Source organism: Macaca thibetana, chromosome 7 (genome assembly GCF_024542745.1).
Source record: "Macaca thibetana thibetana isolate TM-01 chromosome 7, ASM2454274v1, whole genome shotgun sequence".
In the NCBI taxonomy this organism is placed as follows: Eukaryota; Metazoa; Chordata; class Mammalia; order Primates; family Cercopithecidae; genus Macaca; species Macaca thibetana.
Window position 1 is genome coordinate 44,791,786 of NC_065584.1, and position 19,082 is coordinate 44,810,867.

Genomic DNA, 19,082 nt, shown 5'->3' on the forward strand with positions numbered 1-19,082 from the left:
CATGGCTATCCAAAGTTGACATATAGATGGGTTAACTTGTAGCATGAGTAAGAAATTTTATAGAGCATTTTTGTTGTTGTTGTTGTTTTTTAGTCAAAGTCTCACTCTGTTGCTTGGGCCAGAGTGCAGTGGTATTATCTCTGTAATTTCCGTCTCCCAGGCTCAAGTGATCCCCCTACCTCAGCCCCCTGAGTACCTGGGACTACAGGAGTGCACCACCATATCTGGCTAATTTTTCCATTTTTTGTAGAGTCAGGGTGTCGCTGTGTTGCCAAGGCTGGTTTCAAACTCTTGGGCTCAAGTTATCTGCCCACCTTGGCCTCCCAAAGTGCTGGGATTACAGGCGTGAGCTATGCACCTGGCTGAGCATTGTTAATTTTGAATCAATATAATTGGAATTTCAACACCGCATACCATGGTGAGCTTTAGAACCCAAATGCAAGAATTGGTGAAATGGTTTGAGTGAAATCTAACTAGAGCTCATTTGGTTAGTTGATTGAATGTTGTTGAATTAAAGTTGTAATAGTTGACTTTTTCAAGTTATTTTTCGGTTTTTATTTATTCTGTTGTGTAGTGCCTAGGCTAGATGTTGCTAGATTATGGAAAGAATAATTTTGTCATCAGGAGAGTGGCTGGCAAAATGCAAACCTTCTGACTGTAGTCTTACTGACTAAAATAGTCAAAGAGACTGCTATAGAAACTACTAGTCAGTGGCATGTGCTTTTACCTCCTTTTCTTTGTAATTTATTCCCAATTTATTCTCTCCAATTATGTTTAAATTAGAAACTGGTGTCATATAAATGAAGAATTTCAAATAACCTTAGAAGTAGTTTTTATGAAATGTTATTTTTAATAATCTCTTAGGAAACTGAAAATAAAATGTCTCCCTCTTTGCATTTGGCAAACATTGCCTTTCCTTACTTCTTTTTAAAAAACTGGCATAGAAACTTTAATCTTTCCAACTGTAATCATAATTATAGAAAAAATCACATTAAGTTTATTCCTTGCATAGGAGCTCACGTATATAATATTGTATCTGCTCAGTTTCTGGTTAACATCAAATTGCAAGAGGAGAATTTTTACAGTGTGTAAATCATTCAAAGTATGACAGAGAACAATTTATTTGTACTTTGAAGATCGAATAAAGAATTCGGTTTGGACCCATACTCCCTGTTTCTATGCCTTTACACATAGACTCAGTGCCTAGGAAATTTAAGATAACTATAAATACTGCTTTTAAATTGAACAATCTTCTAATAGTATTTAGGTTTAGTGCTCATTTGCTTGTTTTAACATTCGTGGTGCTCCATCCAACAGCCAGAGAATACGTGTTCTTAACCTCACATGGAGTGGAGCGTTCACCAGAGAGATCACATTCTGGGCCATAAAGCCTACCTTAATAAATTTTAAAAAATATAAATCTTAAAAAGTATGTTCTCAGACCAAAGTGGAATTAAACTAGACATAAGTAACAGAAAGATATCTGGAAGATCCTGAAATATTTGGAAATTAAACATGTTTCTAAATAAATCAAAGAAGCAGCCTTAAGATAAGTTAGAAAAATATTTTTAACTAAAGAAAAATGAAAATACAATTTATCAAATTTGTGAGATGCAGGAAAAGCAGTGCTTAGAGGGAAATAGGTAACATTAAATGCATATATTAGAAAAGAAGAAAGACATAAAATCAATAACCTAAGATTCTACATTAGAAACTAGATAAAGAAAAACAATTTAAACCAAAGCAAACTGAAGACAAGAAATAATAAACCTTACAGCAGAAATCAATGAACCAGGCAACAGGATAACATCAGAGAAAATCACAAAAACCCAAAGCTGGTTCTTTGAACAGGTCATTAAAGTTAGTAAACCTCTAGCCAGGCTAACTGAGAAAAAAGGATAAAGACACAAATTACCATTTATCAGAAATTAAAGAAGGGCCGCTACTATTCATCCTATGGACATTCAAGCAGAATAAAGGGTTACTGCGAACAACTCTATAGCTACCATTGATAAGCTGGATGAAACAGACCAGTTCCTTGAAACATGAAAACTACCAAAACTTACAGGAGGAAAAATAGATAAACTTCATTTGCTCTTTATTTATTTAAAAAATTAATAATAATTAATAATCTTCCAAAACCAAGAAAAGACCAGGTGCAGGTGATTTCATGGTAAGCTCTACCAGTTTAGGGAAGAAATTTAGGGAAGAAATAATACCAGTTCTTCAAGTCTTTTCCAGATAATAGAAGCAGAGGGAGGTCTCTTAACTTAACTCTGAGGCAAGCACTACCCATATAGCAAAACCAGAAAAAGACATTACAAGAAAGGGAAACTACATATATATATATATATATATATATAATATATATATATCTATATATATTATATATAAATATATAGACTATATATATTTTTTATATATATGTGTGTGTGTGTGTGTATATATATATATATATTTTTTTTTTTCTTTGGGACAGAGTCTCACTCTGTCACCCAGGCTGGAGTGCAGTGGCACGATCTCAGCTCACTGCAAGCTCCGACTCCCAGGTTCACGCCATTCCCTGCCTCAGCCTCCCAAGTAGCTGGGACTACAGGCCCCCGCTACCACACCTGGCTAATTTTTTTTTGTGTTTTTAGTAGAGATGGAGTTTCACCGTGTTAGCCAGTGGTCTCAATCTCCTGACCTCGTGATCCACCTGCCTCGGCCTCCCAAACCAATATTTTTCATGAATATAGATTCAAAATCCTCTACAAAAATTAAATTCATCATTGTCTAAAAAGAATTATGACAACCAAGTGGGGTTTATCCCACTTATGCAAGGCTGGTTTAACATTCAAAAACCAATTGCTGTAATCTACCATACAAACATGTAATTCACAAAATAATGAAGAAAAGTCATGATTATGCCAGTCAGCACAGAGAAAGCACTTGATGAAATCCAGCACTTGTTCTTGATAAAAACTCTCAGTCAAGTTTGAATAGAGGGGAACTTCTCTAGTTTGATAAGGAACATCTATAAAAAGCCTATAATATTCTAACTATTTTTTCTTGTACCCATTAACCATCTCCCCACCCTACCCACCAACTACCCTTCCCAGCCTCTTGTAACCATCCTTCTACTCTCTGTGTCCTTGACATCACTTGTTTTTATTTTTACATAACTAAAAGAGCTTAATTGGATTGTTTGTAACACAAAGGATAAATGCTTGAGGGGATAGATACCTTGTTCTCCATGATGTGGCTATTATGCATTGCATGCCTGTATCAAAATGTCTCATATACCTATAAATATATACAGCTACTATGTACCCACAAAAATTAAAAATAAAAAAATTCTACTGCTAACAGTGGTCTATATCTTAAAGTTATATATTTTTAAACAAAAGAGAAATGATTGGTGTCGGATTTGTGACCTAACATATTCTTCAAATGAATTTTTCTTGCCTTCATGCATGAATGATAATCAGACAGAATAAAAAGCTTTGATCATAGTCTTTTCCTCTCAAAAAAATATGTATTTGTATTTGCACTAGATGATTGTTGTTTTCTCTCATTTACTTTAAATGATTTCATGGCACAGTGAAGTTGGCCAAAGAAAGTACAGTACTTTCGCAGCAGTTTTGACCGGCTGAACCTAAGTGGTGGTGTCAGTAACTACATATCTATTTATGGAAACTGAAAGTCGGCAACATTTTGCAATGAAGTTGGGGAAAGGGTGCTGATACTGAAGGGTTGACTTTTCTTTCTGAAATTAATGCCTCTCCATTTATCTGCATCCCCACACCGGAATCACAGAATTCTTTGTAAGGCTCAGTCTCTTTGAAATGAATAATTCATTTTTATAAAAAATGATATTTGAAAAAGCTCCAGGCAACTCATACTCCTTGATTTTTTAACTATGGTTTTGATAGACATGTAAATTAGAATTTATAGGGAAAATCAGACCCCATTGTGAAAAGCATTAAAGAAAAAGATCTCTTTCCAGTGCCAGAATCTGTAGATGAGCTTATTTTAAATAGACTTTTGAGACTTCTCTGTATCTTCCAAACACATAGCAGATTACCAAAAAAGTATTGTAAAATGTAACTATGAATGGTGTGTGTGAGCTGCTTTCAATTATTCATGTGAACTGTATATTTAACATGAAAAATTCAGTAGAAATAAAATATTTATGCTATTAAGTCATCATCCTATATCTTGAAACTAGCAGTATAGGAAAGTATGTTTTAAAATATTGGCATAAGCACCTATCTTTCAGCTTTTTAAATCAAGTAAAGGAACCATGGAACTTTTGGGAAATAATGGATGAGATGACATGATAACACCATAATATCAAAATAATTTGGGTGTAGAGCATTGAACTTGGATATAGTAGACTGGCTGTTGATTCTGTTTTGGGCACCAGAGTTACTTAACCTGAGCCTTTTCAGGACTCTTATAGGAATATTTTATCTTCCTTGTCTTACATTTATCTATTTTTTTTCCCAACAAAAAATTGGGAATATGGTGCAGGCACGATTCTAGGTCCTGGAGATACAAAGTCCCTTCTGTCACATTCTAGTGGGAGAGGCAAACAAGTAAATATATAGTGGAAGCTTTCTTTTGATTGCTCCCATTGTCTCAGTAAAAACAGGAATCACAGTTATCAACTGAGAGTAAAGATGGCGAAGGATGTGAGAAGAGTGGAGTGTGTCTGAACTGGTTATCTAAGAGAGTGGAATAGTGAATGGACAAGAGAAACACAGGAGGATTTCTGAGCCAAACAAAGTTCCATTTCAGGCTAGTGGTCATAAATTTCACTAGTTACCTATGAGCATAATATTGTGTTTTAATCCACTCATATTTAGTCAAAGAGGTGTAGATGCAGAAGTAAGTGAAAAGTTGTGTTTATCCAAAGTTGAAGTTTGGTCAGGTGAATAAGAGAAGACTCAGGGACTCCAAAGATCTGGGAGTTGAGGATGTTTACAAGGGTGTTTGCAAAATTTTGAAGAAATACTTCATTGATAAAAACTCTGCCAGCATATAAGAAATAGTGTTTTAGCATTCAGAACAGACACGTGAATCTACACACTGGCAGAATCGGAATGTAATCCCAGAGCAAGGACTTTTTACCTTCTTAGCATGAAAGGGGCCAGGTGATTGGAGCAAGGCGTCCAAGTCCTTGCAGGATTTGCCAAAATTGACTGGAATTAACATCAATCTCCTACTTGTATCGATATTTTTACCAAGAAACTTAGACATATGATTGAAAGACTTGAATAAATGGATTCATTCTGAATTTTATTTCTGAATCATATCTGGGACAATAATTATAACATGTGAGGGCAGCCAACTAATTTGCATGTACCTCTTCCTTGTAATCAATCTATGATTACCAAACTTTTATTCTGAATTGATGTTTTGTCTTTGACTGGCACTGGGTAATGTCAACAATACCTTTGAATTTTACCATGATGGATGGTTGCAAAAACCATTGAAAGGGAAGGAAGCCAGTGTTGATGGAGTAGTTAATATATGCCAAGAACTTTATATTCATTATTGGTCATTTCTATATTTCTGAAAATTAGTATTGTTATCTCCATTTTACTGTTGAAGATTCTGACACTCAACATCTGACTGATTTCAAATCCCATGTTCTCTCTGTTGCACCCATGCTGCCCCATCCTTCTCAGTGGAGACTTATTGTTGAGGTTTAACTACCTCAATCCCTTGTTTTCCTTTCTCCCCACAAAAATGAAGCACAGGTTGAGAATATTCTCATTCGGATAGAATTATGCTGCTTTGAACCAAATAAACTAACTGATAATAATTTAAGGGGGCATAGTGTTCCTGTTTTTTTTTGTTCCTGGTATTGAGGTCTTGATATTGTTGTTCAGGTAATCAGTCAGTGGTACCTGATACATTATTTATAATAATACAAAGAGGAAAATTACAGCCAAGAAATCCATTCTGTTGATTATCCATATGTGTTCTAAAAGAGATGGCCTAAATCTCTGCCCATTTATACTGTACAGTATTTTCAAACAGACTCCAAAACTGCCAAGATAATTACAGTGTGAAATATCTTGTGCCAAATAGTTATGGCATCTTCTTGCCAATAATTGAGACAAAAAAAATTCCCATAGAATAAAAAATAACAGCCAAAATAGCAAGCTTCTCCTTGTGGAAGCCAATGGTTTTCTTTAGAGAGGAAACAACAGATGAAATATGAGTAATTATACTATGTAGTCTCTTTGGCCAAGAGTATAATTGTTTACCTAAGCTTTTTTCTTATAGATTAGAATCTTCTGTTGCAGTCTAGTAGATTGATTTAACTGCCTCTGTGACTTCTTTTTATTTTTAAGATTAGGCAGTCCATGACAAAGAGGTTAATTGCAACCCAATAGAGCTAAACTAATGTTTTATTAAGAAGGAGTTGGCATCCTGAGCTTTTAGGAGAACAAATGTTCTCATAATGCCATGAACAACTTACAGAGCAAGTATTAGGCTCTTCATATTCAGCTGTCTGTTCACATTACCCTATATCGACCACATCTAAGTAACATCAGCAAACTTTGCTGAATAATCAGTCACACCAGTTAGGTCTCTAAAGGTGAGATCAGTAAATGTATCACTGGGAAAAGTTGAAACTGCTGATACGTCTTTTTTCTCTGACCTAGACAGTATGGCAGCTCAACTTTTTCAAAGTTTGTACAGTACAAGTTGGTGAGAGATCAAATGAACTAATATAGCTAATAATAGGTAATTCCAACGTGTTCAAGAACACAAAGGGATTGGTATAAGACATTGTTAGTGATAGCAAAAATTTAGAATCTACTTCAATGTGCATGATTGAAACATATGTGTGATCAGGAAGGATCAAATTATCAATTCTCTGAGATGATAGAGGTGCAGGTAAGAACCAGGTGCCGTAGTGGTTTAGTCTGGAGGTGGATGGGAGAGAAGGGAAACTGAAGCCTGTCACATTTCTATGACCATTTTGCCCAAAGCAATCCATAGATTCAATGCCATTCTTATCAAAATACCAATGTTATTTTTTTACAGAATTAGAAAAACAATTCTAAAATTCATATGGAACTAAAAAAGACCCCAAATAGCCAAAGTAATCTTAAGCAAAAAGAATAAAACTGAAGACATCACATTACCTGACTTCAAGTTATATTACAAAGCTATAGTAAACTCAACAGCACAGTACGGGTATAAAAATAGACACATTGATCAATGGAACAGAATAGAGAACCCAGAAATAAAGGCACATATTTACAGCCAACTGATCTTTGACAAAGCCCATAAGAACATACACTGGGGAAGGGAGACCTTTTTCAATAATTGATGCTGGAATAATTGGATTACCAAATGCAGAAGAATGAAACAGGGCCCCCTATCTCTTGTCATATACAAAAACCAACTCAAGATGGATTAAAGGCTTAAACATAAGACTTGAAGCTATAAAAATACTAGGAGAAAGTCTAGGAAAGCCTCTTTTGGACATTGGTCTAGGCAAAGAATTCATGACAAAGACCTCAAAAGCCAAGACAGCAAAAATAAAAACAGGCAAATGGAACTTAATTAAACTAAAAAGCTTCTGTACAGCAAAAGAAAGAACCAACAGAGTGGACAGATGACCTGAAAAATAGAAGAAAGTATTTGCAAACTATTTATTCAACAGAGGACTAATATCTAGAATTTATAAGGCACCCAATTCAACAACAACAACAACAACAACAACAAAATAACTCGATTAAAAAGTGGGGAAAGGACATGAATATATATTTTTCAAAAGAATACATACAAATGGCCAACAGTATATGAAAAAATGCTTGACATCACTAATCATCAGAGAAATGCAAATTAAAACTACAATGAGATATCCTCTCACAACAATCAGAATGGCCATTAAAAAGACAAAAAATAACAGATGTTGGTAAGGATGTGGAGAAAAGGGAACCCTTGTACACTGTTGGTGGGAATGTAGGTTAGTAGAACCTCAATGGAAAACAATATGGTGATTTCTCAAACAACTAAAAATAGAACTACCATTTGATCTGGCAATCCTGCTACTGGGTATGTACCAAAAGAAAATAAATCTTTACACCAAAAAGATACCTTCACTCATATGTTTATCGCAGCACTATTCACAACTGCAAAGATAGAATCAATCTAATTGTCCATCAGTGGATGACTGGATAAAGAACATGTGGCATATATACACAATGGGATGCTACTCAGCCATAAAAAAGAATGAAATCATGTCTTTTGCAGCAACATGAATGGAATTGGAATCCATTATCTTAAGTGAACCAACCCAGACACAGAAAGACAAATATCACATATTCTCACTCATTAAGTGGGTGTTAAAATGTGTACACATGGATGTAGAGAGTGGAATGATAGACATTGGAGACTTGGGAGGGTGAAGGCATGGGAAAGGGTGGACGATAAGAAATTCTTAATGAGTACAATATATGTTATTCAGGTCACAGTTAACCTAAAAGCCCTGACGATTATACAATTGATGCATGTAAAGAAATTGCACTTGTACTTCATAACTTTATATAAATTAAAAAGAAGACTATCAGGTTTCTGTTTTTATCAATAACGTTTTTGGCAGGGTTTGTGCTGACAGTAAGGAGAGAAGGACAGCATAGGCGTTGTGAGAAAAATCCTAACTCTTTGGAAATGGAACTGCAAGAAGGCCCTAATCAGAGACAAATTGAAAGATTACTGAGTAGCTCAGAAAGCTCATCTTTGAATGCTCCCATTGATTTTAATGTGGACCAAAACATTCCTTTGCTTTGCATTGATTCTCCATGTTCTAGGGCGTTTTGATAGCAAAACTCATAAATGATTACTCAATTTTACAACCGCCTTTGGCTTTGATTTCTCTAGGAAGAAGGAATCCTTTCCAAGTCTTTTCTTCTAAATTTCTCTCTTCTGGTACGTCTGAGTCAGTTCAACATTTACCACCACTTTTTTTTTTTTTTTTTTCTGCCAGCAGTTCCCTAGTTCTCTTTCTGAAAGCAGATTATAATCCTTAACACTTCCAGAATTCCTTCCCCAACCTTCCTTACCATGCCTTTCCTACCTTCTTCAACCAAAAGACTTCTTTCATATAAGCTATGCTGATACCTAAGAACTGAATATATTTTCTTCTTTAAATTTTAAATATTTATGTATATTGCAGATGCTGTAGTCCTATTTAACTTATTTCCTCATTAATCATCATTAATTCATTCACTAAACAAAACCATTCAGTAAAACATTCCACAAAAACAGATCTAGTGCCCACTATGTGTTAGTCAACCATGGTAATATGGTCTGGCTCTGTGTTCCCACCCAAATCTCATCTTGAATTGTAATTTGAATTGTAATCCCCACAGTGGGGGAGGGACCTCATGGGAGGTGATTAGATTACGGGGGCGGTCACCCCATGCTGTTCTCATTATAGTGAGTAAGTTCTCCTGAGATCTGATGTTTTTATAAGGGGATTTTCCCCTCTTGGCTTGGCACTTCTTCTTGCCGCCATGTAAAGAAGGATGTGTTCGCTTTCGCTTCTGCCATGATTGCATGTTTCCCAAGGTCTTTCCAACCATGTGGAACTGTGAGTCAATTAAACCTCTTTCCTTTATAAGTTACCCAGTCTCAGGCAGTTCTTTATAGCAGAATGAGAATGGACTAATACCAAGGATAGAAAATACAAGATCTGGCACCTAAAAGTCACATGATGCAGTCAATTTTCTTTTCATCTATGTTCAAGGGTAGTCTTACTCAGAATATGCTGACTTAAAACATTTTTAGAATGATGGGTTAATATTACCTTTCTCTTTCATTTTCTTTCTGTTTTTTAAATCAATGATAGTCCTATTTTTACTCTTGGAGAAAAATGCCTGTGTTTTATTTTTACTGTTTAAAAATGATTTTTTTTTGTTCAAGAAACTAAAATAAGCTAAAGAAAAGAGATAAAATATTCCTTGATCACACTGACTTCGTGTATAAAATAAGGTACACACATATGCAGACATTTGTACAAGTTTTTTTCTATTAGGAACTACTGCTTACTCATTAAGAAACACAGTGTAGTATGTGCTCGTGATGGCTTCAAATGGAAAACCAGAGGAGGATAATAAGCTTTCATTGTCATATTTCTCCTTCCTCACATTTATTTTCATGAATGATACTGTGAAATCAGAGAAAACCTGCAATTTGATGATATATATTCTTTTATGGATCATTTAATTTATTCCTAAATGTCTCCTTTTTTTTTGTCAAAATATTTTTTTGGATAAACCTTTTTTTCACACAGGGAATGAAAGTGGGCATTTCTTTTAATCCAATTGAGTTATATCAAGAGCTGTAATTTTAACTGTTTTAGAAATCTGAGCCTTCAGTAAGTAAAAAATTGACTTGGAATTTTCTAGAAATAGTCAAGGCAATTATAACATTCTGTTGATATAAGGTGCACAAATTATCACCAGGTAAAATTATAATATACCTATGACTTATATAGTTACTGTCCTCCGAAGACACCCTCATCACTTTTACAAACAAAGCAAAACCAAACCAAAAATGAGGGATAATGAAACAAAATAAGATTTATTTTATATCTGATTTTTAAAGTTACAAATACAATTGATTTATGTTATGGTGTATTTTATGCCAGGCCCTGTTTCAGGTGGTAAGAATGGAGGGAAAAAAAGAATTTAGCAAGAGTGACTATTATATTAATCAACAGTTGCATCAGTGTTGTTAGTACCAGGTGAGGTATGCATCCCATGATGTGCATGTACAGAGGAGAGCACGTCTCACTTGTGGGTGAATCAAAGAAGCATCGAGGTAATGCTTTAACTGAGGCTGCAGTTACCAGGTTAAGTGTTAGCCAGACAGATAGGGGAGGGAAAAGACATTCCAGGCAGACAGAATGATTGTAACATGTGAAAACATGGAAACACAAAACAGCATAGGGTGTACAAAGAATTCCTAGTAGATTTAATTTTCATTTTGAATTTATTCTTTATTTGATTTGCTATTGATTTCAATAAGGCTGGGATGCAGAGCATGTGTGAGGAAGTGGCAAGAGAGAGGCAGAGCAAATCACTGGGATCAGAAAATAAATGACCTGTATACCAAGGATATACAGTGTTATCCTGGAGGCCTTCAGGTTTCTGTAAAGGGTAATAGGGTAAAAGGCATGTGTTTTAGAAAGAATTTTGCAAGCAATGAGGATGTGGTTTTGGAATGCTGCCTAACTCAGGTGAAAAATGGTATGTTGTCTGACATAGTAGGGTGCAGAGAGGAGATTCAATTTGAGAGATATTTATTGATGTTATAATCTATAAGGCTGGGAAATAATTGTGTGTGAGTGTGTGTGTGTGTGTGTGTGTGTGTGTGTGTGTGTAGGTAACAGTGAAAAGAGGATGGCGAATTTCAAGTTTCTCATTTGGGCAATTAGAAATATCTTGGGGCCATTTGAGAAGATCAGGGATGCATGAATGAGGCAGAGTGGGTGATGAAGGGGTAAGATGGTATCAGTTTTGGACATGTTGAGTGTTGTCAGATGCCTGTAGAACACTGTAGTAAGAAATGTCCAGTGGCTAATTAGACACATAAGTCTGGCACTCAGAAGAAAAAGTCTCAATTTGTCATAGAGATTGCATGTTGGTTTTTCATTAATGTTGAGTTTTTAGAGAGTTGGTGGCATATCTGATACCTTTTTAAACAATTCAGATATATAAAATAAATCAATAAAATTAATCACAATAAAATATTAAAAATACATCTCCACATATAAATATTTAAAAAACAATTCTAATTATAATAAAAAAAATAATAAATAATATAATTATATAATATAATAAGAAATTAAAAATAAAAATTAATATAATTAAATATAATTTATTAAAAATAAAAATTATAAAATAAATAATCAGTGTTTCTGCAGCACATTGTACAGGGTAAGCCTTAGGGTTGCATATGATTCCCAAAACCTAACCTATTTTTTGGTTCTAATTACTAGGATGGGGCCCATTAATGTAGAAGAAATAAAGACTTTCCATCAACTGATGCCAGTTTATTTCTTTTCCAATCCACTTATTGAATACATAGAGAGACCTGAATTGGTGGGGCAATACAAAGCTTAAATGAAATCAGAATCAGCCTGAAGAATAGTAGTAAAGAATGATGTCACCTGCATTTTATGGTTTGACAGATATTAGGCAGGTGTACAGGTGTATTTCTAGAATTTCTTCCTTAATTTTTTTTTTGTCATATTGTCTGAAATTTCATCATTGCCATCATTCCTTTGGAACATCAGGAGTTTTTCAGTTTTAAGGAGTTGCCTAATAAATGACCTCATGAAGGGTAATTGTTATTACCTTCATGAGGTTTTTATTACCTGTTATTACCTGTAGAAGTTATCAGATAGTGTTAACAACATTTTTTAATGAATCGGAGCTTTTGAGATATCTAGAGAAAGGATAATTGAGACAGGACAAGAGTATGGCTGGTTATGTTCTATTTGTTCACCTCTTATTGACATTTCCTTGAGATTAATGATTTCAATGCTGGCAATTTGAGGACCCAGAAGAAAATTCTTTCCTATTAAATTGCATTTCTTTCCCCCAAAAGTCACTGCTCTTTCAGAAGGCATTATTAACAATTCTAGATATTCCAAAAATAAATTTAGGTATCACTGCAGTTGTTAATAACAGATAAATAACATTTTGCTATGTTACAAGGAAGATGGAAGTGTGTGAGATAAACCATAAAAAGTAAGATTTGTTGCAATTCAGTTTTATTCTCTTATATCTACACACAAATGCATGAAGGACTTTTTATTAGGGTAAGACAAGCTGCTATAACAAATAAATCCCCAACTTTCAGTGGCTTAATCCAATAGAAGCACATTTCTTGCTCATATAACAGTCCAAGGCAAAGGATCCTGGCTGGCATATGGCATTTTCCCACGCAGTTATTCAGCAGCTTTCCTATCCCTTTGGGCCTTGTCATTTGCATCCTTCCAGCTGGTAGAAAGAAAGAGAAATTATGGAGAAGTCACAGTTGCTTCTTCAATCATGGCATGGAAATGACACACATTACTTCTGTCTACATTCCATGGGTGAGAATCAGGGACATAGGCCATACTAAGATGCAAGAAATTCTGGGAGATATGTTCCTGGTTGGACAGCTATTTCCCAGTAAGAAAGCTATACAATGCAAGGAGGAGCACAGAATTTTGTGGACAGCTGGTTGCCTTGGCTATGGGGACTATATCACAGATATGGGCAAAACAGAAAGGTCACACATAAAAATTGCTCATTATTTTATAGCCACATTTCAAATATATGAGCACATCTATATAGAAGGAAAGAAAATACTTTTGTTTGATACTTTGCATTCATTTTGGATATTATGTGGTTGCTGAGATCTTTTTAGTACTAGCAAGAATGTTGGATTTCTTATTCATTGTGTATGAGAAACTGAGACTTTCTTTCCTTATTTTTAAGGTTGGACGAAATTTGCCCGATTGACACGAGCTTTGACAAATAGCCGAAGTGTTTTGCAGCAGCTCACACCAATGAATAAAACAGAGGTGGTCCACAAACATTCAAGATTAGCTGAAGTAAGTATGAGACAAACTTTGCTTCCCAAGATGGTGGTGTTGGTACATTTTTCTTCCCCAAAATGATTTAATATAGATATTTCTGGCTATGATCTTATAAATACTTAGCTGATAATTTATGTTTCCCTTGTAGAAATATAGAAATCCCAAATATTTCTATTCATTCTCTCCAACTTTTGAAATGGGAGTGTAGCTTATGACATCCCAGGTCATGTCTGTAGAGTACAAGTTTTCTTTGAGCATATCAGATAGGGAGTTCTTTCATTGCTTCATGAGTATATGCAGCAAACACATATTCAGGGTATGCTCTGTGCTTGGCACTCTGCAAAGGATGTAAAGATAAATAAGAAATGGGCCCTGTCATCAAGGAGTTAAATACCCAACAGAAACTGATCATAAGATGTGAAAAAATGCAATGACAGGGTGCCGTGGGAGCCTGTGCAGGACAATTTGCCCAAATGTGGGGCCCTAGGGAAGGCTGTATGAGTGAGATGATACCTGGACTGAGTGAATTCTGAAGGGAAAATGTGAGAGTTAGTCAGGTAAAGAAGGGATGCAGTTTATTCCTACTAGGGAGGCCAGCATGTACAAAGGCTCAGAGATTCGGTAGTATGATGACGTTGAGTATGACTTTAGTGTAGTTGAATTCAGATGGGGAAGGAGAAGGTAGGGTAGCATATAGTGAAATGGTGGTGGCTGGTGTCTCATGTGCCAGGAAAATGACCTTTGTGTCTCAGAAAAACCTCTCAAAGGAGGTGCATCCTAATTGGTTTCTTTTGCAATTTCATGTTTTTTTTTTTTTTTTTTTTTTTGAGACGGAGTCTCACTCTGTCCCCCTTGCTGGAGTGCAGTGGCCGGATTTTCATGTTTTTATTGTGTTAATTCAAAAACTTTATTCTAAGAAGAGGCCCATAGTTTTTACCAGATTGCCATAGGGATCCAAGGCACAAAATAATTAAAAACTCCTGCGTGACCTAGTGGCTTTGTGGAGAATGGGGAGGTAGGGAAACCAGTGAGGAAGTCCTAGCAGTAAGTAAGTCAGCATGACCACGGTTGTCAGCAAGATAGTGTCAGCAGAAGCAAGTGGATTGCAGACACATTAAGATTAGAGTAAACACATTTGTTGATACATGAGAATAGTGTGTGAAACAAGGGGTTGAGTCCAGTGCGATTCTATGTTTTTTATTTAGACGACAGGGTAGATAGTACTGTTGGTTAATAAAATGATGAATGTAAGAGGAAGGAAAGACGATTTGAGGACAATGACCATGAGTTCGGTTTTGGGCATACTATAGGAAGTCCTAGTGGAGATGCTTGAACGGCAGTGAGATTTATGGGTTTGGCACTCTGGAAAGATATTTGAGTTTGAGTTGTAGGCTTCAGTATCATCCTTACAGTTATGGCTGTTCAAGTCATGTGACCAGACGATGTTACCCTGAGACTAAGGAGAAAAAAAATAGGACAGAACTCTGAGGCAGCTAATAGCTTTATTGTTCGCATGTCTTCTATAACCATAATTTGTGTTACTGGTTTGAAAGATGCCAAAAAGCTCATTAAGCTACCAAAACTATGCTGAGCACTACGTTTGCACTCACAAAATATTCTCAGGTAACTTTTACCAAATGAGAGACAGATAAAATAAAATCCATATGCTTATCAGTTTTCTCTGCTGCAGAAAAGTGAATCGAAGCCCTTCAGAGTAATTTTCTTAACTCACTGTAAATATAGACTTTGGTTTGGAGGAGATTAGGAAGTAAAGTATGTTCCCTGAATTTAGAAGACTATAGAGTTTTCCTTAGACCATGGCTAACAAAAAGACTTATTACGGTTTTCTGCTTTAAACAGCACTGTTAGCTTGGGGAAAGATGAATCCTTTGATGTGCAGACATGTTTCTGAAGACCAAAATAAGACATTAATATAACTAAATATTAACTAATAATAATAATCACAATATTTAAAAGATAATATGCAATTAGTACAAGATTTAAAGCAGACAGCGAGATACAACTTTCTTTTGCAAAAATGCTTAGATTTTGGAGCTATTTACTCTTCTGCCTAAAGTTGCCTGTTTCTTTCTACAAATCAAGCTGAAATGTAGGAGGTTGTTCCTGTGATTGCTAATTTTTATAGTCATGATTCCTTCGGAGTCTTAACCACACCTTATTCAGGATTTTTCTTTTGTCTGTTACACAACAGAGTAAGAGCAAGTGGAAGGGGGACAGAGAGAAGAAAATCTTCTCCCTTAGCACCCAGAATCACTCAGGATTGTTTTTCTCTATGTCCAGGGAAAAGAAAGAAACTTTCCCCTTGACATTTTCTCGTTTTTACTTTTGAGAAACATTCCTATTTCATCCCATCTGTTTTTTTTTTATTTGTTCTGTGATTAGTGTTAGTTTCTTTGCCAGTCATCCCTTATTCATAAACCTGGTTCTGATATAAAACTGCTTTCTGTGAGATCTTAGGATCGGTTTCAGAGAGCACACAGAAATAACAAGATTGTCGATAGACATTTAGTCTGAATACCTGCCCTGCGGCGCATGCTCTTAATCACCAAAGATAGACATAAAAGAAATATCAAATAAGTACAACAATATTGTTTTTCCAGTGGTACTCAAAGCTCATATAATTTGCTCAATGCAAGTATTTGGTTTTGCTATGGAATTTTAGGCTCTTTCACTTTTTCAAAGACAGATAAATTTGATCTCAGTTCTACCTGATCCCCCAAATTTGGAGCTGATCCCCAGTTTCAAAGATTCCAGTCTCCATAAAGGTAGTTAATTAATTTTCCGCATGCATTGACACCCTGCTGATTGCCTTTAGCTTGTTCACTTTTATGTTGGGTAGAGATAAATGTATGCACCCCGCCACATCAGTCAGTGGGCCTGACTTTGTTGAAGTCAATGCTCTCAGATCTTCAGAGAGGAAGAATGTGTCTGTATTGGTACAAAAATACATCAAAAAAAGGTGATTTCATCCTCCCTCCACCAAAGGCTTGTTGCTTATAAAAGCACAAATGAAATAACAATGAAAGTGAAGAGTCTGTTACTCACTGTTTTATAAAAGAGCCCAGGGACAGAGTGACGATTAAGGTAATGCTTTGCATATGAAAAAGATCAAGCTTCAATTTTTTTTTGTGCACTATTTTTTGTTGTTGCCATTTTCCTCTTCTTCCTCCTCCTTGTCCTCCTCTACCCTTTCCTCCTCCTTTTTGTCCTCATCTTGCATTTTTTTGGAGGGCTTTACATACGCAAATCACTGTCTAGAGAATTGGGTCCTGAATGTCTAAAGAAATGTAAGACAGATCTTAACTTGGGCTGTACATTGTAAACACCTGGGAAGGTTTTGAAACTATAGATTCTCTGAGAACCCAACCAAGACCAATTTAATAATTCTCCAGGGTGGAGTCTAGGTATAAGTAAGTATACTGTATTCTTTTAAAACTTACCCAGATGATTTTAATGTATAGCTAGGTTTAAGACTTTCTGAATTTAGGGTGATGCCATTGCATCTTTAGAGGAGACCTGCAATAATCCGGGGTACTGAGCAGGGCTGACATCTGTTAGCACAGTGTCCAGGGCCCCACAGCGCTTCTACGGGCCTATAAGATGTTTCAATTTCTATTAACAGCAGAAGAAAACAGAGTAACTTTTAGGTAAAAATGAAAATTGAATGTGTGATATTAATATATTTATCTTTATAGGAATGCTGTTATAATATATACACACATGCATATATATATACACACACACATATATATATATATATGTATGTATATATATATTTTTTTTTTTTTTTTTTTTTGAGACTGTCTTGCTCTGTCGCCCAGGCTGGAGTGCAGTGAGTGGTGCGATCTCAGCTCACTGCAACCTCTGCCTCCCAGGTTCGAATGATTCTCCTGCCTCAGCCTCCAGAGTAGCTGGGACTACAGGCACGTGCCACCACGCCTGGCTAATTTTTGTATTTTTAGTAGTGACGAGGTTTCACCATGAAGGAGTCCAGGAAGGAACGAAGGCTTAGGGTTCATGAAGGTGGTAATGCATCCTGGCACTGAGTTTGTTCTTATTTCCCAAGTTTGATTTATTTGTGGTTAAACATAGACTGTGTATATATAGATGGTAAACTACTAACATTGAATATGAAGGCAATTTTCATGTGTAGCACAATGAAATTGGAACTGACAGGCCAGTGGTTGAAAGGCAAAAGAAACACCACGATTATGTACAATTGTATATATATAATGCTTCACCCCAACATGACTTACACTCCTGGCAGGATAATTTGCTGTTAAGTAATTTAAGACATCGTGGGAAAAATATAACTGAGGTACTGATAATGGCAAATACATAAAATATCTTTACAAGTATTCTTACAAACCCCAAAATAAAAACAACAATTCTAACATACAATTAAAGAGACCACCAATGATGTTTTCCATATCAAAAAATAGTAACAATGGATATTATATTCTTAGTTTTCCGATACATAAGTTCTGTATGTGAGAGGAACTTTAGGATACTCTCCCAAGCTTCCAAAGATGCTAGTATATTTGTTTTGTTTTTTGGCGTATATTATAACTCAGAGTTACATGCTAACAAGTATTTTTATTTTTATCCATTCCTACATCTAAATATTTAATGCATTTATGATTTTATGATTTGGACTTTTTGACTCCTACCTCCTGGGTCCCATTAGTCCTAGAGACACTGAATAACTGAATACATATGATGGGCAAAGCTGTTGAAAATATTTAAAAATTTCAATTTACCAAACTCTTTAACACATACGTTATCTTTGGCTTCATTGATGGCAAAGGGCAGAAGTTTTTGGTTTACCCCTTCAACTGTTTTTTTTGTTTGTTTGTTTTTGTTTTTGAGATGTAGTCTTGCTGTGTCACCAGGCTGGAGTGCAGTGGCGCAATCTCAGCTCACTGCAACCTCTGCCTCCTGCGTTCAAGTGATTCTGGTGTCTCCACTTCCTGAGTAGCTGGGATTATAGGAACGCACCACCACACCCATCTAATATTTGTATTTTTAGTAGAGATGGGGTTTCACCATGTTGGCCAGGATGGTCTCGATCTCCTGACCTCGTGATCTGCTTGCCTCAACTATTTTTTAGAATTCCCAGGTTCCAGGTTCCAGAAGGCAATGCTATGTCTTGTGTTGGTTATCTTTGCCCAGGGATACACAAACCTCTACTCTTGCTCTGTCATCTGCTTTTTATCTTTTTTTTCTACTGTAATTAGACCTAATTAGTATAATTCAAGGTTCATATAACCTTACACTGAAATTTTTCCATTTGTCAAATAGGTATTCAGAAACAAACTTGAGTATTTAATATTTTTTTCCCTTGCACTTGGGCAAGAAACACAATATTCTTTAAGTCCAGATCTAAGGGAGAAAGGGAAAAAGCAGGTGATACCCTTTACAATCCTTTACACTGCTGTGCCAGCCATCAGGGCCC

At 35.7% G+C, this 19,082-nt stretch overlaps 1 protein-coding gene across 1 annotated transcript in view; it reads left to right on the forward strand.

Moving 5' to 3' along the window:
* KCNH5 (potassium voltage-gated channel subfamily H member 5) overlaps positions 1 to 19,082 on the forward strand; it is a 344,305-nt gene that overhangs the window by 44,351 nt on the left and 280,872 nt on the right. Inside the window, exon 5 of the mRNA XM_050795870.1 lies at positions 13,506 to 13,621. Within this exon, the coding sequence (XP_050651827.1) occupies positions 13,506 to 13,621 (116 nt within the window). The remainder of the gene's footprint in view (positions 1 to 13,505; positions 13,622 to 19,082) is intronic.